Here is a 23,368-nt window from a genome sequence, read left to right on the forward strand (position 1 = left end):
TGAAAACGAGAGGGACGCCGTTACAACCAGAGAACCCAACAGGTGGCTCGGCAAGGAATCCACTGCCCACACAACCATTGCCAGGATTTCCTGATGGGAATGAGGCTGCAGGTACCAGTGAAGACAAGGGGCCTTGGGGGCGCAGCTGCTCGCCCTGTGCCAGGCCCTCCAAGGGACCCTGTGAGGCAGCCAGTGACCAGCCCCAGCTGTCCAGGAGTCGCCACCTACAGGGGAGCCAGAGCCCTGCCCTTGGGACCAACAGGCGGGAGAGTACACTCCTGCCTACCTCCAACTGTTCCGCCTGTCACCCCGGAGGAGAAGTTGCCCATGGCGTGTGAGTTGGTCAGTCTGGTGGCAGCAGAGGACACATGGACCAGGCCCGCAGCAGCCGGCACCGAGCTGAACAAGGACTGCAGCACAGATGAGCCGGCCACCGAGCTGAGGTTGGCCTGCAGGGACACGGGCCCCAGCGTGAACTGTGGGCCCGGGGCGAAGGCGCCCAGGAAGGGCCGGTGAGTCTGGGCGGTAGGGGCCGCACCGCCTGCAGAGGATGCCGCTGGGGCCAGGCCAGGGCCACTGAGGAGGCCCCCGGGAGGCACGGCTGCGGCAGAGATGAAGAGGTTGTGGCCATTCTTGAGATCGAGGTCGCGGTCCCGGCCCTTGCTGGCCTTGCTGCCCAATGGTGGGGGCGCCTTCTCGCCAGGCCCGCACAGGGCCAGGCCGCCTTCGCCCACCTCTTTGCCTTTGGAGCCTTCGGCCTTCAGGCTGGACAGGCCGTCCAGCTGCCTCTTGCCGAGGAAGGGGTTGGCTTCCGCGGCCTCCTTGGCCCTCTGCGAGGGGAAGCTCAGCGGGGAGCCCAGAGCCTCGGGGCCCTTATGAGCGAGAGAAGCACCATCGCTGAAGCTGTGTAAGTTGAGTTCTGCGGCCAGGCTCCCGCTGAAGGCAAAGCCGTGGGAGGGGTTGGCGTTTGGGCTAAGTCCATCGGTCCCCGCCAGGGAGCTAGGAAAGCCTTTCCTAGGGTGAGCAGCAAGCTTCCCATCGGTGGTGACGGGCTCCTCCAGGGCAGGCCGGAACGCAAACAGGGAGTTCTGGCTCAGGGCGGAGCCGGCCTGCAGTGGGCTGTCTGCAGACTTGGCCAGGCTGATGTCGGAGATGGGCGAGAAGGTGGATTTCCACTTGCTGCTGTTGACGGGCTCACTCGCAGGCGTCAGCTTCCTTCCCAAGCTGCCACCTGACAGGGAGGACAGGCAGAGGCGTGAGACCTGGGCCACCCCGGGCAGTGGCCCTGCAGGGCTATATCCCCCAACAGGTCCGAGGCTGAGACTGGGCAGCAGAGCTGGAGGCTGGGGTGGTCTGGGGATGGAGAGAAGCCTTCAGGGCCAGACTCTGCCCAGAACCAGCGTCTCCCAGGGACGAAAAGGTACCAAGGTGAATACAGCTCTGAGCAAGGATGGGCTGTCCCTGGGCGACTGAGGGGCCACACAGGCACAGGCAGGTGGGGCCATGGCAGCCTGGGGAGGTAGGGAGCAAGGAGACAGATAGTCATGTGGCCAGGAATGTGAGGAGGCCCCCATCGCTGCCACACAGCAGGTGCCAGCTTGGCAGATGCCCACCCTCTGCCCAGGGTGGCCCTGGGCTATGCCAAGCGCCACCACCAGAGATGAGTCTAGAGGGCAGCTTAACCCCAAGCAAAGGAACTGGCCCTGGGCATCTGAGACCCTAGGAGTACTCACTACTCACCATTCTCCATGGTTTTCGGAGGAGATTTGCTTTCTAAGGAAATCGTTGCAATTTTTCTCTCAATTCTGAGGGAAAAAAACATCATTAATGTTTGAAATCCAACCGTGCACTTAGAGAGCTGTACAAACGCTAACAATGACTAGCTCCAGGAAGGGGAGGCGGGTGAGGCACAGCGCACTCTCCACCGACAGGAGGACCCACTGGCGAGGCCGGATCCCCAGGGCCAGGACCTGCCCCCATCATGCCGGCCCCAGCACTAGGGACCGTCCTGACAGGGACTCCAAGACCTCTGCTGGGGCAACAGGCTGAGAGCTCAGCCACAGCACGCCAGAGGAAGCAGGCGAGTCCCCAGGGGAGATATTCTTTCCTCTCACAAGCCCCTCTGTGTTTGTCCCAGCATATGGTCCCAGCTGTGCATGGAGCTAGGATTCGCAGTAGTGTTAAATCACGAGTCCCATGTGTCCGTAGTCTTACTGTATACCCCAGATGACACTGCAACCCCCAGGACATAGAGGAATCCCCAAAGATTCTGGAATCCCTGCCTTGGGCGTTCCCAACACAAAAACAGAGCACCCAAGTGCAAAACGTGTTTTTAACATAACTCACACAGGTGGAATAGAAACAAAATGGACATCTTGACAAAACACCAAAAGCAGAGACGCCAAATGCAAAGAGACAAATGGGACCCAGTTAAAAGTTAACTCCTCTGTGCTTCAAAGGACACCAGTGGCGCCAAGTGAGACCAAAGGAGATCTGCAAATTGTGTATCTGATAAGGGGCTTGAATCCCTTTGGACCATCAAATGGAAAAGCACTTTTACCCACCCTAAATTTAAGCAAATAAACAAAGGGAAAAAACTACAATGAGATACCACTTCACATCTACTCAAATGGCTACAATTAAAAGAAAAGAAGTCTCAGTGAGGATGTAGAGAAATCGGAACCCCAGCCTACAGAAACGCAAATGGCACAAGGAAAACAAGGCGGTTCTTTAAAAACTTAGATACGATTTAACCATGTGATTTGGCAATTCCAGTTCTGAGAATACACCAAAAGATTTGAAAGCAGATGTCAAAGACCTGTTGGTACACCCACGTTCACATCAGCATGATTCATAATAGCCCAAAAGGTGGACACAACCCATGTGTCCTATGATGGGTAAATGGACACACTACATGGACCATCCACACGTGAAACATCACGCAGCCATGAAAAGGAACGAGGATCTGACACAGGCCACAGTGTGTATGCACCTTGAGGACATCGTACTCAGTGAGAGACGCCAGACACAGAAGGACACACAGTGTGAAACTCCATTTATATGAAATGTCCAGAACAGGCAGATCCACAGAGGCAAGATGTGGGTCCGTGGGTGCCAGGGGCCAGGGAGTTAGTGTTTCATGGGGATGAGATGATGGAACATTCTGGATTTAGATAATAATGACACACAGTCCTGTGAATATACTGGAAACCTCTGAATTCTATAAATGGGCAGCATGGTATGCAAATTACATATAATAAAGCTATTATTCAAAAAAGAAATAGTTCTTCACAGTAAGATAAACTGGGCCAGACGTGCTATCTGGCCAATAGTAGCCCAAAAGGTGGACACAGTAGAGTTGTGCTGTGGCTGACTCTACTCATTTGTCTCTCCTAACCCAGAGATGTTAAACCTGTGTCAGGATACCTGCTGACCCCAGGGAAGATGCCCTGCCCGGCCTCAGGCACACAGAGCCCACACTGCCTGGGAAGCAGACGACACCCGATGCTTTCGCAGGACTTTCGAAAAGGTGCATCCTACAAAGTCGACACCTTCCTCTGAGCCAGCACCAGCCGGCACCTGACACTGCACCCACCCACGCCCACCAGGCCCTGCTGCCCACCCACCCCGTAACTTGCCGGGCACTGCTGGGCTCATCCTCCGAGCCAGGCTCCTCGTCTGAGGTTAGTGGGGAATAGTGTGCTCCGTTGGTCTGGCCCAGGGGCCGCTCCTTTTTGAGCACGGGAGGCTGGTCGTGATCCTGGTAGGGAATGGGGGAGCTCTTCAGGGAGTTCTCAGGGGACGAAATGGCTGTGATCTCCAAGGGCTGGTTGATGTTACTGACCTGAGGAGCAGAAACAAAGCAGATGTGCACAGGCCCCACAGACAGACAGGTCCCCAGGACGGAGCGCCTGACAGGTGTCTTGGAGTTTCTGCCTCCTGACATGGCAGTGGCAAGTCTGACCCCTCCCTGTGCTCACATGGGCTGGGCTATGCAGCCAGGCCCATGTCTGCCTCCTCAGCCCTGTCCCAGTCCCCCTCCTATTCCCACCTGCCCCGAGCCCCGTCCTCACCATGGAGTTGAGGTTGAGGGGGGACCCTGACGGCTGCGTGAAGAGGCCAGCCACAGGTGGCAAGGCCCGGCGCTTGGGTGACACACCCGCACTCAGACTGGGGGTCCCAGCCGATGCTCGCTTCCTCCGGCCCCGCTTCCGGCTGTCCTGCCCGTGGCTCTGACCGCAGTCCCCACGGGTGCCCGCACTCAGAGGGCTGTGCTTGCTGGAAGGCGACTGCTTGGCGCTGCCTATGCCGGCGGAAATGGTGAAGACGATCCTCCGCTTGGCCTCGCTCTCAGGATCTGAGAAGCCAGCATCAGAGGGCAGGTCCCCCTTGCTGCCATCAGGGAGGGGGCCCTGGGTGGCCCCACCCAGTCGGGGGCTGGCGGAGAGCTGGTGGGCTGGAGAGGCTGGGCGAGAGCTGCGGGGCTGTGCCAGTAGGGGCAGGTGCTGCGGTGTCGAGCTTCGGGACCCCACGGAGGCAAAGATGCTCCCCGAGCCAGAGGACTCCTCGAAGGCGGCTGGCTCAGCTCCCGGGGCGAGTGGTGCGGGACTGCCGGCTAGGGCCCCACTGATGGCCACTGAGCCGGCATAGGAGAAGCCTGTGGGGGACACAGTTTCTCAGGGACGCAGAATGGTTGGAGCCCACAGTGTGGATGCCAGGAACCATCCTGGCAGAGGAGGGAGTTGGTCTTGGGAAGGCCTTCCTTCAGGAGCCACCCAGGGCAGAGCCATCAGAACCTGGGGAAGCGGGGACAGTCCTGGAGGCAGAAATGGCCCGAGGGTACAGATCTGGAAGGTTCCAAAGTCAATCTCATGTGGGAGAGAACGACATTGAGGGTTCTGTGTTCTGGGGTCACATGGAAGGAGAGGGAGTGGGAGGGGACAGGGAGTCAGAAGCGGGAGGGACCTGCCATGCTGCTCCATGGGGTCTTGGGGACCCTCACTGGCACCAAATCTCACCCCAACCCTGACCATGCCCCAGTAGTGCCCCTTGGCAGGTCCCGACAGCCTGGCCTACCTGCCCCTACCTTTAGACTCTCGGGGGTCAAGCCTTTGCACACCTGGGCCTTGGCCACTGGGCTGAGCTGCCCAGGCCCCCAAGTCTCAACTGAGACATCACTTACATTGGGATCTATCATGAACTGGTCCCAGGCTGGGTTACGCGTCCTTGGACAGCAAAGTGTGCCTGGCCATGTTCCCACACCAGAGACACCGCCCCAGCAAGAGCCCCAGGGCCTGATCCCCAGAACCACCTCCTCCCTCCTGACCAGAAGACAGCTCTAGGCCCAGAAACTCAAGGCCACTTGCTATGGAAGCCATGAACGCCAAGGGCCCTCTCAGGTCCCTCCTCCCCAGGCTGCACTTGCACTTCAGGACCACCCCAGGGACGGGGGAGCAGTGGCCCCAGCTCCAGTGTGAGGGACGGGTAGGTGCTCTGGCTGGAGCTCATCACCAGCCTGGCTCCAGCACGCTCTCCTCTCTCGGGCCTGGCCGCTGACAGCTCGGTGCCCATGGGAGGTGGGGCCAGTGGCACATTCCTGGCACAAAGGTACCAGAAAGAGCCCTAAAAAATGCCCCTGGCTGGGTCCAGTGGCTTCCACCTACAGTTCCAGCACTTTGGGAGGCTGAGGTGGGGAAGATAGCTTGAGCTCAAGAGTTGAAGGCTCCAGTGAGCTGTGATGACACCACTGCATTCCAGCCTGGGTGACAGAGCAAGACCCTGTCTCTAAAAAAAAAAAAAAACAAAACCCTGGTACATGTACCACATGTGACTTGCAGAATGGTCCTTTTGACATCTCTCCACTCCTGGGCGTGTCAGAACGCTGAGTGCTCAGCACGGAAGGTGCCCAGAGGAGTAAGGAGGCTCAGGAGGGGAGGAGGAGAGCCTGCTGAGGGACAAGGAAGAACCGCAGTGGCTGGTGGGGGAGGCAAGGCCAGCTCGGGCTGAGGTTTCTCCCACTCTGGGAGGGAGGGATCATGCTGTGGGTGGTTCTGAGACTCGTGCGCAACTGCACCCACAGTTCCCACTCCACATGTGGGGCCTGCCAGGGAGTTCACTCCTAGACGCCTCCAAAGCCCTGGTCACAAACGTCCTGATGATATAACTATTTCAGAGAGAACAGCTCTGCGCCGCCTGCGCTGGGCACTGGACAGGCCATCCCTGGACTCAAGGGCATCCCCAGGGACCTGGTGTCACTGGGTGGCCTCCCCAGGCTTAGGGAAGACAACTGTCCACGGGCTGTTTCTGTCTAAAAAAAGGCTCTTGCACTTTACTCTTGACTCATAAAAATGTAACTGCCATGTCACACTACGCATTAGTTAACACAGGGCCAGCACACTATAGCCCACAGGTCTGGCCCACAGCCTGTTGTTGTAAATAAAGTTTTAATGGCACACAGCTACATCCAACCATTTCCATATTGGCGCTGGCTGCTTGCACACTAAGTGGCAGGTAGGTAGGATGACGGGAGGGACATTATAGCAAAAGCATTTGCAAAGCCCTGTGTTAACACAACTCCAGGTGGCTGAAGCTTTCCGAAGGAAAACAGAACCCAGAAAGCAGCTGTACACCCGAAGACCACAGCCGCCTACATCGGGCACCACTGTGTGCCCAGCCGATCCCCAAGTCCTGGGCCTCAGAGACCCCCATGCTTTGCAGCTGGGTGAGCAACAAGACCACCCCTGACAGGAGTGGGGCACAGCACAGGCCACAACAGCCAACATGTGCATCAGTATCAGGGATACCCAGGCCCGAGGCTGCAGAGCCCCCAGCTACCTTGGGGCTCGCTGTGGCTACAGGTCAGACCCACTGCCAGGAGGGACTCAGACTGGAGCCAACCTGACGGGCATAGGTCGTGGGGGAAGTACAGGCCTTACCTGCGGGGGCTAGGGCAAGGCTCTTGCTCCCAGCACCGTGGGCATTAGCACCGATCTGCTTTTCAAGTGTGGACGTGGAGTCTCGGGGCTGCGGCACGGGGCTTGGGGTGCTTCTCTACAAAGGGAAAAACAGGTGTGTCAGGAGATAGATCCATGGTTATCAGGGTGTGGGGAGGAGATAGGGCTTCTTTTGGGGGGTGATGGAATGTTTTGGAGTTAGAGGCAGCTAATTGCACAATTCCGAGAATATACTAAAAACCATTAAAATGGGTGAATTGTATTCAATGAAAAAACAAAAAGAAATCGGTCATGGCCCAGGAAAGCCCGCCACAGGCCACACTGACGGTCATTCGTGCATCCACCCATGTGGGGCAGGAGAACAGGGTGTGGGAGCCAGGCTGCAGCACCACAGATAGCTTTAGAGGAGGAGGGAGGCTGGGGTCCTCCTGACATGGGTTTCATTTCCTCTCTACCTCAAACGCTGCCTTCTGTCAGAGAAACGGAGTAGAGATAAAAACTACAAAATATACCATAAGTATATGGGTTTGGGATGTTCTTTTTTTCTCACATTAGAATGTGTTTGAAATTTAACAGTGTGCAATTTTTTAAAAATTGCAAAAGCCCTCCAACTCCATTTTGCCTAAGCTGGCACATGCGACACTCACCACTCTCTCCGCGCGGCTGGGTAGCACCACGCTGGCCAGCGGGATGCTGACAGGCAGCTTGCTGGGCTGCACCGTGCTCAGCGGGATGCTGATGGGCAGGCTGGTGATGGCCTCCCCGCTGCTCCCATAGGCTCGATCCTTCATACCCTGCAGCACACACCAGCCACCACGTGGGTCAGCAGGTCCCAGGCCATGGGACCAGGGGACCCTAACCGACGGCCCCCACAGTCCCAGACCCTTGGGCCCCCAGCTCTTCCCCGTGGAATCTGTGCTGGGATGTTCTAGAGACACCCCTAGCACTTCCAGAGAACACATTGGCCTCCTGAGCAGGGCTCTGCATCACACCAGTGTTCCCAGCCCGATGGCGCAGACAAACCCGATCTGCCACCCAGACCCAGTGCTCTCCACCACGCCTGCCCAGTGTTGCTTATGCTGTGCCCACCAGCCCCCCACTTGTGGCACACATTCTCCTCCACCCTGAGGTGACCAGGGCTTCTTTCCTGCTAACCCTAAGCCCTGGGCGTTGCCACCTCAGCGTGAGCCCCTGGAGCACAAGCAGAGGGCGGGAGGGGCCTGGGCCGTACCTTCTCACTGCTCTTCTCCCCGGTGAGCTGCAAGGCCCCAGGGGACGGGGGCCGGGGGTCCTGAGGGCTCAGCTTCAAGCTGCTGGACGTGCTGGGGCTGTGGTAAGGAAGGCCGTTCTCCTTGGCATGCTCGGCTCTGGGAGGAGAAGGCCTGGTCACTCTCGGGGAGCCGGGCCCAGGCCCAGCACACAGCCCCATAGCTCTTCCCAACTGAGGCGATCCCGCCAAGAAGGTCCTCCACAGCCCCAGGGCACTCACCGCGGGTGTAGCTCACTGGTGGCTGCCCTGCTGGACGCTGCGTGGTCCTGGCTCAGGTGCCGCCGCAGCACGATCTTGGCCGGAGAGAGCCTGGTGTAGTCAGGCACGGCCAGGCCAGACAGCTTCTCCAGACGTGGCCGGCCGCCGTGGCTAGGCGTGCAGGGTACCACCTCTTGGTCCAGGGGGGAGGCCAGGTACTGGGGGGTGTTCTGCTTGGACGACGGCCGGCTCAGGGCGCCACAGAGCTCATAGCTGGTGGCGTGGCCATTCATGGAGAGTTCTGGGCTCATGCTGCTGAAGCGGGGGAGCGAGAACTTGGTGCAATCCAGCTCAAGATGCAGCCTGCTGGGGTCAGCCTCCAGATCTCGGCCCAGGGTGCCTTTCCCTCGCAGGTGCGTGGACAGTGCTTCGTCAGGCGGCAGGCAGGATTTGAGCTGCAGCAGCTCCTGCTGCCGCTGGCTCTTCTCCAGCTCCACGATGCTGATCTGCGGGAGGGAGCCGGTGTAAGACCCAGAGCCGCAGTAGACGTGGGTGCCATCCCCAGGACGCTGCCATGCATGGCACCCGGGGGAGCTGCCAGACACCAATCAACTAGCTAGGATAGAAAAACCAAAGTGGCCCACGGTCTGGCGTCAGGCCAGTAAGGCCAAGGGAGCGTGGATAAAACGGCACGTGAGTGGTGGGGATGGCTCCATAGACGTGTACTCATCAACAGGAAACACGAGAACAGCAAGAAACACAAACATACACAGAATGATCTTGCTCTGTGAAAAATAGATTTGTCAGCACAAAGACTACCAGGAAGAAACGAGGAAGGATCACACCCCTCTCAAACAGAGCAGCATATCCTCTAGGCCGGTGGCCTGAGGGAAGTTTCTGCCTCTTGGTCTGTTCACTGTCTCTGTCTCCTTCCTACAATGGGCACGTGTGATTTCATTATGACACAGAAACATGCAAAAAAGAGTCAGAACCCAAACTCATCTCTCACGGAGACAGGAAGATCCGTGGGAACGAGGCCAGCAAACCCTGTCACACGCTAGCGTCAGAGAGTGACACATCCTGCAGCCCTCAAACACTAAGAAACTTGCTTTCAGGAGCACGCCTTTAAGGAAAGCATGAGAATTGACCTTTGGCGTCAAGAAACACATCACAGCATCATTTAGTACTAAGAATTAGCCGTTTGAAAGTACCCCAAGGGCCCAAAGGCAGGGAACACCTCACATAAATGACGAAACTGTGCTGCAAGGCGGGGGACATGCCAAGAGGACACAGCCTTCATGGATGGAGCCTCTGTAACAGAAATGCTGACACCAACTGTCTTTTTGCTTTATTCTTGGTACCAAGTGATAGCTACATGCACCAAAAAAATCAACTCCTGGGCTGGGCATGGTGGCTCATGCCTGTAAGTAATCTTGGCACTCTGGGAGGCTGAGGCAGGTGGATTGTTTGAGCTCAAGAGTTCAAGACAGGCCGGGCGCAGTGGCTCACACCTGTAATCATAGCACTCTGGGAGACCGAGGTGGGCGGATTGCTTGAGGTCAGGAGTTTGAAACCAGCCTGAGCAAGAGCGAGACCCTGTCTCTACTATAAATAGAAACAAATTAATTGGCCAACTAATATATATAGAAAAAATTAGCCGGGCATGGTGGCGCATGCCTGTAGTCCCAGCTACTCGGGAGGCAGAGGCAGGAGGATCGCTTGAGCCCAGGAGTTGGAGGTTGCTGTGAGCTAGGCTGACGCCATGGCACTCACTCTAGCCTGGGCAACAAAGTGAGACTCTATCTCAAAAAAAAAAAAAAAAAAAGAGTTTGAGACAATACTGACCAAGAGCAAGACCCCGTCTCTATCAAAAATGGAAAAAATTAGCTGGGCATGGTGGCACATGCCTATAGTCCTAACTACTCAGGAGGCTGAAGCAAAAGGATCACTTGAGCCCAGGAGTTTGAGGTTGCTGTGAGTTAGGCTGACACCACAGCACTCTAGTCCAGGTGACAAAGTGAGACTGTGTCTCAAAAAAAAAAAAAAATCAACTCCTGGCCAGGTGGAGTGGCTCATACTCTGGGAGGCCAAGGTGAGAGAATCGCTTGAGGTCAGGAGTTCGAGACTAGCCCGAACAAAAGCAAGATCCTATCTTGCTAAAAATAGAAAGAAATTAACTGGACAGGCCGGGCGCAGTGGCTCATGCTTGTAATCCTAGCACTCTGGAAGGCCGAGGCGGGCAGATTGCTCGAGGTCAGGAGTTTGAAACTAGCTTGAGCAAGAGCAAGACCCTGTCTCTACTATAAATAGAAAGAAATTAATTGGTCAACTGTAAATATATAGGAAAAAAACTAGCCGGGCATGGTGGCGCATGCCTGTAGTCCCAGCAACTCAGGAGGCTGAGGCAGGAGGATTGCTTGAGCCCAGGAGTTTGAGGTTGCTATGAGCTAGGCTGATGCCATGGCACTCACTCTAGCCTGGGCAACAAAGCAAGACTGTGTCTCAAAAAAAAAAAAAAAAAGAAAGAAAGATAAAGAAATGAACTGGACAAAAATATATAGAAAAAGTTAGCTGGGCATGGTGGCGCATGCCTATAGTCTCAGCTACTTGGGAGACTGAGGCAGAAGGACTGCTTGAGCCCAGGAGTTAGAGGTTGCTGTGAGCTAGGCTGACACCACGGCACTCTAGCCCTGGCAACAGAGTGAGACTTTGTCTCAAAAGAAAAGTATCAACTCCCGGTAATATTTTGAAAGGAAACGCACCACGCACCATGCTCCTCTATCCTCTCCTCCTCGCGCCTTCTAACTCACCTCAGTGGACATGTTTCTGTTACTAATCCACCAAATAGGACAAGGTTTTTGTTTTTGTTTTGAGACAGGGTCTTGCTCTGTCACCTAGGCTAGAGTGCAGTGGCGTCATCACAGCTCAGTGCTGCCTCCAACTCCTGGGCTCAAGTGATCTTCCTGCCTCAGCCTCCTTAGTAGCTGGGACTACAGGCTAAGTTCTTTTAAATTTTTTAATATATTTTCTTTTCTGGCTGGGCGTGGTGGCTCATGCCTATAATCCTAGCACTCTGGGAGGTCGAGGCAGGCGGATTGCTCGAGGTCAGGAGTTCGAAACCAGCCTGAGCAAGAGTGAGACCCTGTCTCTACTACAAATAGAAAGAAATTAATTGACCAACTAATATATATAGAAAAAAAATTAGCCGGGCATGGTGCCGCATGCCTGTAGTCCCAGCTACTTGGGAGGCTGGGGCAGGAGGATTGTTTGAGCCCAGGAGTCTTGAGGTTGCTGTGAGCTAGGCTGACGCCACGGCATAAACTCTAGCTTGGGCAACAAAGCGAGACTCTGTCTCAAAAAAATACATATATTTTTTTCTTTTCTTTTCTTCTCTTTGCAGATGTGATTAAGTTAATAGTGACCAAATTCTTTGCTGACTCTTTCAGAAACCACTTACGACAAGACAACCAGGAAATCTTAGTTCAGCAATGAGTGTTCGGCTAAACAAGCCCCGAGACACTTGTTTGGACCAGAGGGAACAACAGTGAGCAGAGCCTCCCCACGCGGCACAGGGGCCTTGCACAGCGATGGTCCAGGTACAACCCACCTGTCCCTCCATCCCCACAAACCCTCTTCCAAGGGCTGCAAGGCGAAGCTCCTGGGCCACTGCCACCACAGTGACCCCAAAGCTGAGGCTGTCCTAGAAGGAAGCGGCCAGCTCACCCTGTGCACACAGCGGGAAGCCCGGTGACACCCACCTGCAGCTCCAGGCAGTGCCGCTGCTTCTCTGAGATCTGCGTCCGCAGGGCCTGCTTCTCCTTCAGCAGCTTCTCCAGAGACAACGTGGCCCAGTCCAGCTTCAGCTCCTCACACCGGGCCTTGAGCTACAGGGACAGGACGTGGTGGCTGTAGCAACGGCCTGGAAAGCAGGGCCCACAGACAGAACAGGGTGGGAGTCCACGCTCTCCAGAACGGCAGGCAGAGGCCCCCAGGACACACAGACGTGGCCTCAAGTGTCATACCCCAGGCAGGGAGGGGCGCGGCAGGCGCGTGAGCACCACGGCCTGAGATGCCGCGGTCTGTGTGGGCTCCAGGAGCCCCAGCGGAGGTGGAACGCAGGGCAGCCACACACAGGCAGGCCTTCGGGGAGCCCCGGCCCGTCTGCCCTAGTGCTCTGCCAGAGCTCTGGAAGGCTGCACAGGAAGTCTAGGGATGAGCTAAGGACAGAGGGATCAGAAGGGAGGTTCTGGAACCTCCAGCTATAGACAAGCAGGGCTGTGGAAAGCCCATCCCATTCCAGGCAGGGCCCTCTGGTCACTGAAGAGCCCAGCCCCTGCCCCGCTGACCAGGGAGTCGGATTGACAGGCTTCCAGCCCTGGCAGCCTGGGAAGGCCGCCCTGCTGGACACCGTGGGGCACCCACCAGCTGCAGACTCTGGCTACGGAGCTGGCTATTGTCCTTCTCCAGCTGTTCCGACTGCTCCCGCAGCTGCTGGTTGTGTGCAGAGATCTCCTTCTGCGCCTGGATCAGGTCGTTGTAGGTGAGGGCCTTCACCCCCAGCTGCGGATACACATGGACACACATGCAGTTGGCACACTGGGTGCCCAAGGGGCGGCCACCCCACAGCCCAGCCCCAGGGCAGCCCCCTTGACTTCCCAGGCCCCAGTCCTCTCCCCGTCTGGGGGACACATCCATAAAGGTGAAAGGGCCAACACAAGATGCTCTGCCAGATCCGAGCCACCCCAGACTGTACCCAGCTGCCCACCCCAGCCCCGCCACAGGGCAGACCTCGTCCAGTTTCTGCTGGAAGAGCCTCCTGATCTCCTCCTTCTGCGCCTGGCAGTGGCTGAAGAGCTGCTGTGCCGTGCCCAGCAGCTGGGTGTTCTTCTCCTGCAGGAGACAGGGCAGGTGACCCCAGGGCCCTCCAGGGAAGACCCCAGGCCCTGACCCTCCACAATACCCTCAAACGCACTCCCCACAGACACGCTGATGAAGAGCTCCACGTGCAGGGGCTCCAGGCACAGGGCCACCGCACATCCCAGTAGCACAGAGACCACCAATTCCTTTGGGGATTTATCCCAGGAAGTACCGAAAGTGGGCTTTTCCCCAAAGTTTACAAAAAGACTGCTGTTATAATAGCAAAAATTCAGACCACCCCAACAGCCTGTCTACACAGGAAGGGCTGGTTTCTAAATGCGACAAGATACTGGGAACCACTTAAACATGACAACTTCCCTACTCCAGTGGAAAATAAGGCCTCAGCAGCTAAGCAGGGAGAGATGTGCATGTGTCTACATAAAGTACGGCACGAGCCTCTTCAACTTTCACAGCAACATCCAAGTCCCAACAAAAAACCAGGGCTCAGACACAACTCAACCGTAGTATCACAGGCCACTTGAGCCTCTTGCCAGAGATGTTTCTAGACTGCAGCACCTTCAAGTGCCAGAATCACTGTCCCCTATGTCCCTCAGCTAAGACAAAGGACCAGGCAGCAAGGCGGTCTCTGAGCTCAGCTGTGCTCAGCCAGCCTAGAGATAATGCAGTCACCCACACCCCAGCCCCGGGGCCGTGACAGGAAGACGGACCATGCCAGGCTCAGAGCCACACAAAGACATAGAGCCAAGGACGCCCTGGCCTCTCCAAGCTGTGCACCCTCACCCCTAAAGCAATGACACCCACTGGGCACCAATGGCGCTGACCAGAGGGGGCTGCCTCCCCATGGCTGGGCATGGGGCAGCCTCGACAGCAGGGGCCTCAGGTGTGAAGCTCGGCCAGCAAGGGGCAGGAGAGCCCACTCAGACCTGCTACTCCCTGGGGCCTGCATGGCACCAGAGCCAATGCCACGCAGCAGAAGACAGGCGCAGCGTGAGTGGGACCCACCTTCTCCTGGTCCAGCAACTGCTGCAGGTTGGCCTTGTACTGAGGAGTTTTTGTGTATGCCAAGAACTGCAGGTACTGAATCTTGAAGGACTCTAGGGGGAAAGACATGTGACATGGTTTTATCAAAGCGCTGTGGCACATGTAACCCACCTGAGGCCATGGGGAAGAGGGAGAGGCACTGCATAAACAAGCTCTGGACTTGGCCCACCCAGCACCCACTCGATGGCCTGCTCAGAGCGGCTGTTTGGGTGCCTGTTCCGGCCCAGGGCCTCCCCCCTCCTGTCATCGCAGGAGTGTCACAGGCTCCGCAAAGTAGAACACGCCCTCACCCTCACGCCATGGGGAGCGCCTGAGCATGGGGGGCCCGCCCAGGCCCTCTCTCCCCTGGACAGCTGACCATTCTCTGAGGGACTGCCCTGGGCACTGCAAGGTGCTAAGCAGTGTCCCTGGTCGCCACCCACTTGATGCCAGAAGCACCACCCTCATTGTGACAACTGAACATGTCCCCAGACATCACCCAGGCTCTCCTGGAATGAGACTGTGGACCTCAGACAACCCCGGGGCCCATCTGCTGACATCTCTAACAGGCCGGATCCCAGGCCCTGCAACTCGTGTGGAGTTCAGCGTAATCGTCCCAAGGGCTGCTGCCAGGCCAGAATCGTGACCCTCTGTCTGCTGGGACCCCAACACGCCCACACCAGTGCTCTCCCAGCACGGCTCACCTAGCAGCTTCTGCAGCGCGGGCGGGGTAGGTGCCCCCAGCAGCGGGTTGGGGGAGGGCCGCTGTACGCTCGGAGGTAGCTGGTAAAAGGGGCTATGAGGTGACCTGTAGGCATCTGCACGAAAGGACGGACAATGTGTCAACCCAACAACTCCCATGGAGCCCAGGACCATCCCAGACTCCCTGCTTCCTTTAGGAGAAGCTCAACATGTTTCCCAGAGTCTAAAACGGTGCTAAGCACCAAGGCAGAGGCCCCTCTGGCTGGGACCCAAGACCCCCAGGGGCAGCTTTTACACCGCCAGACCCTGGCTGGCAACAATGTGGTGAAAAGCCCCTCGTGCCCATTGCTGAGACCCTGCCAGTACTGGCACTGGCCGGGTGTGCAGGGGGGGCCCCTCTGCAGGTGGGACAGGTATGGGTGGGGTCTGGGGATCCTGTGGCAGAGCCACCACGAAGGCACTGCTGCTGGGACGCTGCAGACCTGAGACCCGGGAGGGCGCATCTCCACTGAGGGGCTCCCCAGGCAGCTGCACAGCGTGTGAGGCCCGGCCTGGAGGCAGTCGCTGGGGCGGGACAGGGCTCACCCTGGGGTGAGGGGGACGCTGTCTGGGATGTGGTCTGCGCGTGCAGGAGATCCAGTGCAGTTTGGCTCTTCTTGGGCCTTCGCTCGGGGTTTGCAGTGCTCATCTTCTTAGGGCGGCCGCGCTTGCGGCCAGCCATCTTCCGCCCCTTCTTATTCAGCTTCTTCTTGCGGGCCTTGGAGGGGGACGGCTTCTTGACGGGGGCTGTTCCGGCTCTGTCTTCCTCGGCAGCGGAATCCTGCATGACACAGGGGGTGATGGCAGAGTAAGGACGGGACACTGCAGGAGCTGCACCCAGCATGGGGCTTAGCATGGGACTTACCATGGGAGCATCCGAGGGGCCGGCCGCCTTGCTCTCGGGCACCTTGGTGGGGGTAGTCGCATTGCTCTTGTTCTCCCGCTGCTGCCGGCGCCGAGCTGCCTCTTGTTCCTCCTGCAGAGGAAGAACTGGATGGCGCTGCAGAGTCTGGCACTGGCCAGAGCCCCTACTGCACCAGGGGACTCAGAGCCCACACCGGAGGGGTTGTCAGCACAGATGAGGGAGCCGAAACATAGACATCACAAGCTCCCACAGGCCACCCGACGCGGCACCTGCAGCCACACACACAAACACAGATGCCCTGACTCACAAGAAGCCAGGCAGCCTCTGATGAACCACACCAAGGACAGACCCCCAGGTGCAAGGATGAGAAGCCCCTCCCCTCCCTGTCCCTCTCACTTCCCCTCTTGGTGAGATACACCGAGGCCCCACCAGTGGGTGCTCTGTGCAGTTTGTTCTCTCATATTTGCTACTGAAAACACCCTCTAGATGGGAGGTACACGCGGCATGATCAGTCTTCAAGGGTGCCGAATGGCAGTGCCAAGAAGCAACTGCTCTGCACCGGAAACAAGGAACACTCCAGCCCCAGGTGGCGGCAGTACACACCACAGCCTGCAGGGGCACCAGGGCAGCACCAGGGGGAGCAGATCCCCCGTCCTGTACTTCACAGCCAGTCGCCAATCACCAAAAATAAACTTTAGGATACCATGACTTGCCCAATGACCACCCCCAGATTGTGATTAAGAAGACTGGCCCAGGTGAGTCTATCAAAGATGAGGACAAGCACAGACAGAGACAGAGAGAGGTGGGGGAAGACGAGGGTGGGAAAGACTCAGACCCCGCGGGAATCGCAGGGCTGCCCGCAGGACCCATCACTGCCATTATCCTGCCATAACCCAGCCACTCGGGAATGTGTCAGGCTTTCATACAGCAGCACGTCCACATTCTTAGCTCGAGGAAGAAAACACATGAACTTACCCTGAGTTTTGGATTTTTCAGACTAGAAAAATAGTTTTCAAGCTAAAAAGGAAAGAAAAGAATCTCATTATAAGTGAGTCTCGTACTCTGTCAGGACAAATGGGACACCCCAGATGACATCACATATTCTGGGACACCAAGTGCATGGCTGGATCCCGCCAGTAGCAGACAAGGGTGTGACCTAGCCCCACCACAGCGAGCATCATTCTCAGTTCACCAACGAGCTGCAGCTGGACACTTGGGCCACGTTCCTTGAACATGGAGTAAGCCACAAACAGGGATGGTGGGTGGTCAGGACCAGGACACCCTGGACAGGAGCCGGCCTAGCTCCCCCAGGTCCAACAGGCTGAGAGAGGCACCAGCAGGGTTGTAAGGGGCCACAGGGCAGGGGTCCCGCTGGAACACTCACTATGGTCCGGTCAATAGTGTGCAAGTAGTAGGAGACTGGCTTCCCCGTCCACGACACGGAGCCCTTCAGGGGTGACAGCTCCACGACGCGCATGATGGTGCCGATGTCTGCACACACAACGGGTGGGTAAGCACCACAGCTGCCCCCGCCTTAACCACCCACCACAGGCACCTTCAGCAGACACTAATCAAAGCAACATGACGGTGTCTTACCACTCAAGTTTCTACTGTTTATTCTGAAGTTTAGAGGTGCAAAGGGCTTCGAGGATACGATCCTGCCACCTGAAACATAAACACCGATCACTGCCATGTGTGGGAAAGTGGATACACACACAGACAAGCATGGAGCAAGTCACACAGAAGGAACCAAACACTGAACATGCAACAACCACAGCTCGGAATCCCATCCGTCTTCCTACAAGTTGAATCAAAACTATGCACTACTTTCCATGTTTGAGACTGTTGTACAACTTTCCTTTTAAAAAAGTCCCCAAGTTCTCACAAAATCCCAAGCATGGACCCAAACCGGCACTCGCACACACGGGGTGGGCTCCAAAGAGGCAGCTGCTCAGGCAGCTGCAGGCTCAGCCCACACAGGACACCCTGAGGCACAGGGCCCAGGACAGACACTGCAGGGGAAGGTGCGGCCAGAGGTGGAGCTCGTCTAGCGTGATTTCCGGGACTTCTTGTTAAATGAGAAAAAAAGGGAAGACCAGTGTGCACACAGCACACCCCACAAGGACCAAGCAGGAGCCCATCGGGGCCAGAGGGACAGGCTGGGCCTCTCCTGGCCAAGGAATGTGGGCAAATGCGCCATTCATCCCGACTAAGACTTGAGAGGACAGAAGGCAAACCCCCAACTGTCCACAGACAAACCAACCCAACTGCAGGTTCTAACAGGCAATAGCCACAGAGCAAAAGTAATTATCTCAACCAACTCTTTAACACGCGTCTGACTGTGCATCGTTAACGTGACAAATTCCAACGATGAAAAGAACCACAGAGAAATCCTGACCTTCACTCAGTAAATCTGCTGTTAAATATCGGTATTACTATTAACAGCAATCATGGAACTTCCATATAGACTGTACAAAAAACACTGTAAGTAAATACGTTAGCCCTTTCAGGAACCAAATTTCTCAGCGTAAGAAAAAGAAGCAAATACAAAAATCAAAGATCATAATGCTAAATTTAAGTTGGAAAACTCAAAATGAATCCATTTACACAGACACACACACCCATCCCAGCTCTCTCCTCCCAAAGCTTCGCCGCCCTGTGATCAAGAAGAGTAGGGAAGGGACAGTCCAGGGGCTGGGCCAGGCACAGACAAGGTCAGGCCAGTGCCCATCATGTCAGCAAACAAGTGAACAAGCTCAAAGGCTAACAGAGCCATGTTGAAAGGTTTCAGGGCAGCCTGACAGGCTCTCAGGGGCACACCAGGATCTGTGCCTCACAAGGACCAAGATGGTGACAGCACTCTTCCAAAGACACGTGAGGTCCATCAGCCTGCAGAGTTCCAACTAGGGGGTTGGCAGGACACCGCTGGGATGTCGGGAAGCAGTTCTCTCGCCAGAGACCACCCAGGTGGGCGGGCTGCTATGCACTCAGGGGCCAGGCAGTACCTCCAATGGGAAGTGGGGGTTCTGGGCAGCACCACCTGACATGACAGAGCACTGCTGCCTCAAGCACCTGGGCCCAGCCATGTGCAACAACCTGGTGTCCCACATGCAGGAAGCAGGGCAAGGAGAGACACATCAAAGCACACGTGCAGAGACCTGCCTAGGACGCCAGGTGCCCAGACAGGCACCACTACAGACAGATAGCAGGGCTGGAGACGAGAGGTCACTGCAACAGACACAGCCACGACCACCACCCACAGCTAGGCCCAGGTGCTGGCTGGAAAGTTGGGGAAACACCCCCAAGGGATGCTCCTGGGCAGCAGGTGTGGCCAGGGAGAGGGCCACAGGGCCGTGGGAATCCCAGCCCCTCCTGAGTGTGACAGCGGGGTCAGGAGGCCCTAAGCCCAGGAGAAGCGCTCAGCTGGAGGAAGAAGCATGTCCTCAGTTAAGGTTTTAAGATAATTCAGGGCCATCCTCTGCTCAAGGGAGGGCACACGTGCGCAGGCACATACACACACGCGTACACCAAGCCCCCATGGATAAAAATCATCAGTGCTGAAGGCAGTTGGAGACTGGGTCTTGCTGAGCCTATAGCCTCTCGCCTGCCTGGCATCTTTACAAAACCATGGGAGAATTGCACTGGTCTCCGCCTAAGGAGGCTGTCCTAGAGCTACAGCGCCAGCTCAGCTCAGCTCTCAGGCCCCTTAGTTTCCCCCAGTGACAGCCCCAGGCCTAGGCGGAGAGTGTCCAGCACTCACCTCCAACATGACACTGCAAACTAAGGGACGGTGGAACAGGGAACACAGGCAGATGCCTGGTACCCGGGCAGCCAATGCAGGAGCCCAAGGTCTCCGCAGCTGCCATCCCATAAGGGCTACGTCCAGGCACCCTAGGACTGTGGACTCCGGGAAGGGAACGCAAGGCGGCCGGGTCACGTACCTTCCTTCATGTTTGCGAACCGCTCCTTCAGCTGGTGATCCACCTCAGGACCAAAGGCAAAGTTATTCACAAATATAACACTGCAAAACAACGTGCCAGTTGAGTAAGACCAAGGCTCCATCTCCGCAGGTGCAAAGCATCCAGTGCAGTCTGCAGCGACTGCCTGCTGGCGCCAGGCTCTGCCCACACCCCAGCCTGCCGTCATAGCCGCAAGTCCCCAGTGAGTGCCACACTGGGTGCTGCCAGTGCAGGCGGGAGAGAAGCACTTCCTCTTTGCAATGGGGCAGAAAACAGGGTGAACTGCTAGTTTTGAATCCTGATGGTTTTAAAACCGAGAAACTGGAAACATTCACCAGCAACCCTTCCCAGGTACCCAGCACAGCAAGAAGGGCCTTGGCCCCAGGGAGGCTGCAGAGATGGGAACACCAAGCAGGGCTCCGTCCTGCCTCTACCCGCAGGAAGGGCAAGACACCAGACCACGGGCCCAGGCAGAGGCACCCTCGGGCACCACTTGGAGACTAGACATGCACAGGCCAGAGTGCTGGGCCAACCGTCCCCATCTGACAGGGTGTCCCCAAGGGACTGCACAGGGGCAGGCTGGGAGTAAGAGCCATGAGTTCAGGTAGCCACAGGATGGCAGCGGGCACCAGAAAAGACCCTCAGGAACTGGTGTTTGCAGAGAAGGAAGCCTCAGGACACCTAGCTCCAGAGCTACCACCCTGCTGTGTTTTAGAGACAAGGGAAGGCGCCATCAGTCCCCACAAGGACAGCAGGTGATGCCCCAGCCAGGAAGCAGGCCTGCAGAGCCACCTTGCATGGCGAAGGCCCGCTCACACTCTGCCATAGGAAGGGCAAGCCAGACTCGGGCTGTAGGGCAGAGCCCACAGAGCCGCCAGCAGGGCAGACGGCAAGCAGACATGCGGTCCTGGAGGCTGAGGGAGCAAGGCCCACATGAACTAGAACTGGGAACCAACAAGACACCAGGAAAGCCCTCAGCTTCTTAAGGGGTTAACAGATGGCAACCACAGCCTAAGCGCGGCTGGTCAGCACAAACCCAGTGTCTCCAGGAGTTCCCACAGGAGGGACCCTGCTGTACTCCCAACCCCCTGGATAGGGCCACATATCTGGCAGTGGGATGGATCCCACACGTAGGGCAGGACACCTGCCCATAGGCACAGCGGGCCCGGCCACGTGGAGGCCTGCACAGGAGAGCAGATCCCGGCAGCACCACCTGGGAGAGATCACCACGCTCCACTCACACACAGATCAGCAGGCGGCACACGCCACACGCCTAGATGGGGCAGGATGGGGGACCCCAAGACTCGGCTCCATGAGCTGCTGGCACCAGGGGCCTCCTGGTGAGGTGTGTGGGAGCCGAGCTGAGAGCAGCCCACCCAGCTGTGCAGTGGACACAGGCCACTCAAGGGGGGAGAGGCAAGGGACGAGGAGACGGGAAAACACCCAGACCCAGCTCAGGGGCAGCAAAGGAGGCCAGCTCAGGGAGACAACAGAGCGAGAGCCTGCGCACAGGCTCAGGGCTGGGCCTGGTGACAAGCGCCAGTGGGAAGGTGGGTGACAGGCAGGGGCGTTTCTGACCTGCTGACTCTCAGAGGAGACCCTGGCGTGAGAAGAGACCTGGGGAGTGCTGGGACCCCGGCCTGCCCTGAGCCTGGCCCCGTGCCCACTGCCCGCCCTGGCACCGTGCCCCACAGCCCGCGTACCTCGTGTTGGCGATGCGCTCTCTCCACTCTTCTGAGAGGAAGTCGCCTCTTTCCAACTGCAAGAGAAGACAGCAGTGGCGTTCATTCCCGAGGCCTCCTCTGGCTTTGCTGCCCGGCCCACCCGCCCCTCGAAGAAACAATGAAATGGGCACACAGTCACTCTCGATGGAAGGACGCAGGAGGAGCCTAGGGCACCACCAGCCACTGCTCTGAGGGCAGGAGGGGTCAGTGGAGGGATGAGAGGGGTGTGGCAAGACCACCAAGGTGCAGGCGGAGAAGGTGGACCATCTGTGGATGGCGGAGGGTCCCCATAGCACATGCCCTTAAGCCCCTGCTGGACAGAGCCATTTCTACCAGGCGACTGCCTGCTATGCAGCAGCTCTGGTTACAGACTAACATCCTCCACCCTCCACAGACCAAGGTCTGTAGGGGAGAGCGGCTCTATTAACCTACATCCAGAGCCACAACATTCAGAAAACTGACGTATCTGGTTTCACATTTCTTTTATTTCATTTATTTATTTATATGTTTTTGAGACAGAGTCTCACTCTGTTGTCCGGGCTAGAGTGCCATGGCATCAGCCTAGCTCACAGCAACCTCAAACTCCTGGGCTCAAGCAATCCTCCTGCCTCAGCCTCCTGAGTTGCTGGGACTACAGGCATGCGCCACCATGCCCGGCTAGTTTTTTTCCTATATATTTACAGTTGACCAATTAATTTCTATTTATAGTAGAGACAGGGTCTTGCTCTTGCTCAGGCTAGTTTCAAACTCCTGATCTTGAACAATCCTCCCACCTCGGCCTCCCAGAGTGTTAGGATTACAGGCGTGAGCCACCACGCCCGGACTCTGGTTCCATATTTCTTCAAAAAGACACCACTTCCTCCATTCCTAGATCTACAGCAAAGACAAACAAAAATACGTCCACAGGCATCGGCACACAAATGCCTATGACAGACAACGTGACTCACAACAGCCAGGTGGAAATAGCCCAGTGTCACACGTGACCCATCCACACGTGGAGTATCACTCAGCCACAAAAAGGGATGAGACTCTGACACAGTCCACAGCGCAGAGGGACCTTGAGGACATCGTGCTCCATGAGAGACGCCAGACACAGAAGGACACACAGAGTGAGACTCCATTGATATGAAATGTCCAGAATAGGCAGAGCCACAGAGACGGGACATGGATTCGTACGTGCCGGGGCTGGGAGGATGAGGAGTACCAGCTTACGCGTCACGGCTGAGGCCCACGCCGGCACCCCTGGGGGCCGTGCGGTGACCAGGACACCTGCCGCCTTGCACGGCACCGCAGGCCTGGTGCCCAGCCCAGAGCATCTGTCAGGACGGGCAGGAAGACCCTGAGCAGAAACGGCCCCACAAGCAGACAGCTACTCCACTGCAACAAGGCCGTCCATGCAGGCCAGCAGCAGCCACATGTCCTCCAAGAGGCCACCCACAGATAGGAAGGACGCAGCATGAGGTAGGAAGGGCAGGTGACCACCCTGAGCCTCGGGTGCTGGGACACCCCCATATTCCCAGGCCCTCTCATCCCCATCTCTGCCTCCCTCCACCCTGAGCAGCCCCTGCATCTCTCTGGCATCCCAGATAAGCCACCAGGCCTGGAAATGTGACTCAGGTCCACAGTCCCTGACAGCAGCACAGGCTGCGTCCTCAGAAGGCGCTGGTAAGGCTGCCATTGGGGTGTCTGGGAGCCTAGACGGGCCCCACCTTACTGACCATGGCCTGCTGGGCCTAAACTGGCCCTGCAAACACCGTGGG

At 57.1% G+C, this 23,368-nt stretch overlaps 1 protein-coding gene across 5 annotated transcripts in view; it reads right to left on the reverse strand.

The window, feature by feature from the left end:
- The window catches only part of DOT1L (DOT1 like histone lysine methyltransferase), a 52,447-nt gene that overhangs the window by 5,252 nt on the left and 23,827 nt on the right, over positions 1-23,368 (reverse strand). For 2 of the 5 annotated variants that reach the window (XM_012745681.3, XM_012745676.3), the window contains exons 8-27: positions 21,588-21,643; positions 19,867-19,946; positions 17,522-17,590; positions 17,310-17,416; positions 16,901-16,942; positions 15,926-16,036; positions 15,607-15,841; positions 15,024-15,137; positions 14,302-14,393; positions 13,210-13,311; positions 12,844-12,981; positions 12,180-12,305; positions 8,443-8,927; positions 8,185-8,320; positions 7,601-7,747; positions 6,936-7,050; positions 4,074-4,657; positions 3,639-3,844; positions 1,741-1,805; positions 287-1,231 (exon numbers count right to left, since the gene is read on the reverse strand). In XM_012745681.3, coding sequence (XP_012601135.2) covers positions 287-1,231; positions 1,741-1,805; positions 3,639-3,844; positions 4,074-4,657; positions 6,936-7,050; positions 7,601-7,747; positions 8,185-8,320; positions 8,443-8,927; positions 12,180-12,305; positions 12,844-12,981; positions 13,210-13,311; positions 14,302-14,393; positions 15,024-15,137; positions 15,607-15,841; positions 15,926-16,036; positions 16,901-16,942; positions 17,310-17,416; positions 17,522-17,590; positions 19,867-19,946; positions 21,588-21,643 — 3,955 coding nt within the window. Of the gene's footprint in view, positions 1-286; positions 1,232-1,740; positions 1,806-3,638; positions 3,845-4,073; positions 4,658-6,935; positions 7,051-7,600; positions 7,748-8,184; positions 8,321-8,442; positions 8,928-12,179; positions 12,306-12,843; positions 13,312-14,301; positions 14,394-15,023; positions 15,138-15,606; positions 15,842-15,925; positions 16,037-16,900; positions 16,943-17,309; positions 17,417-17,521; positions 17,591-19,866; positions 19,947-21,587; positions 21,644-23,368 lie in introns of all 5 variants that reach the window. The other 3 variants (XM_075998184.1, XM_075998183.1, XM_075998185.1) reach the window with 2 other exon arrangements.

Source organism: Microcebus murinus, chromosome 27 (assembly GCF_040939455.1).
Source record: "Microcebus murinus isolate Inina chromosome 27, M.murinus_Inina_mat1.0, whole genome shotgun sequence".
In the NCBI taxonomy this organism is placed as follows: Eukaryota; Metazoa; Chordata; class Mammalia; order Primates; family Cheirogaleidae; genus Microcebus; species Microcebus murinus.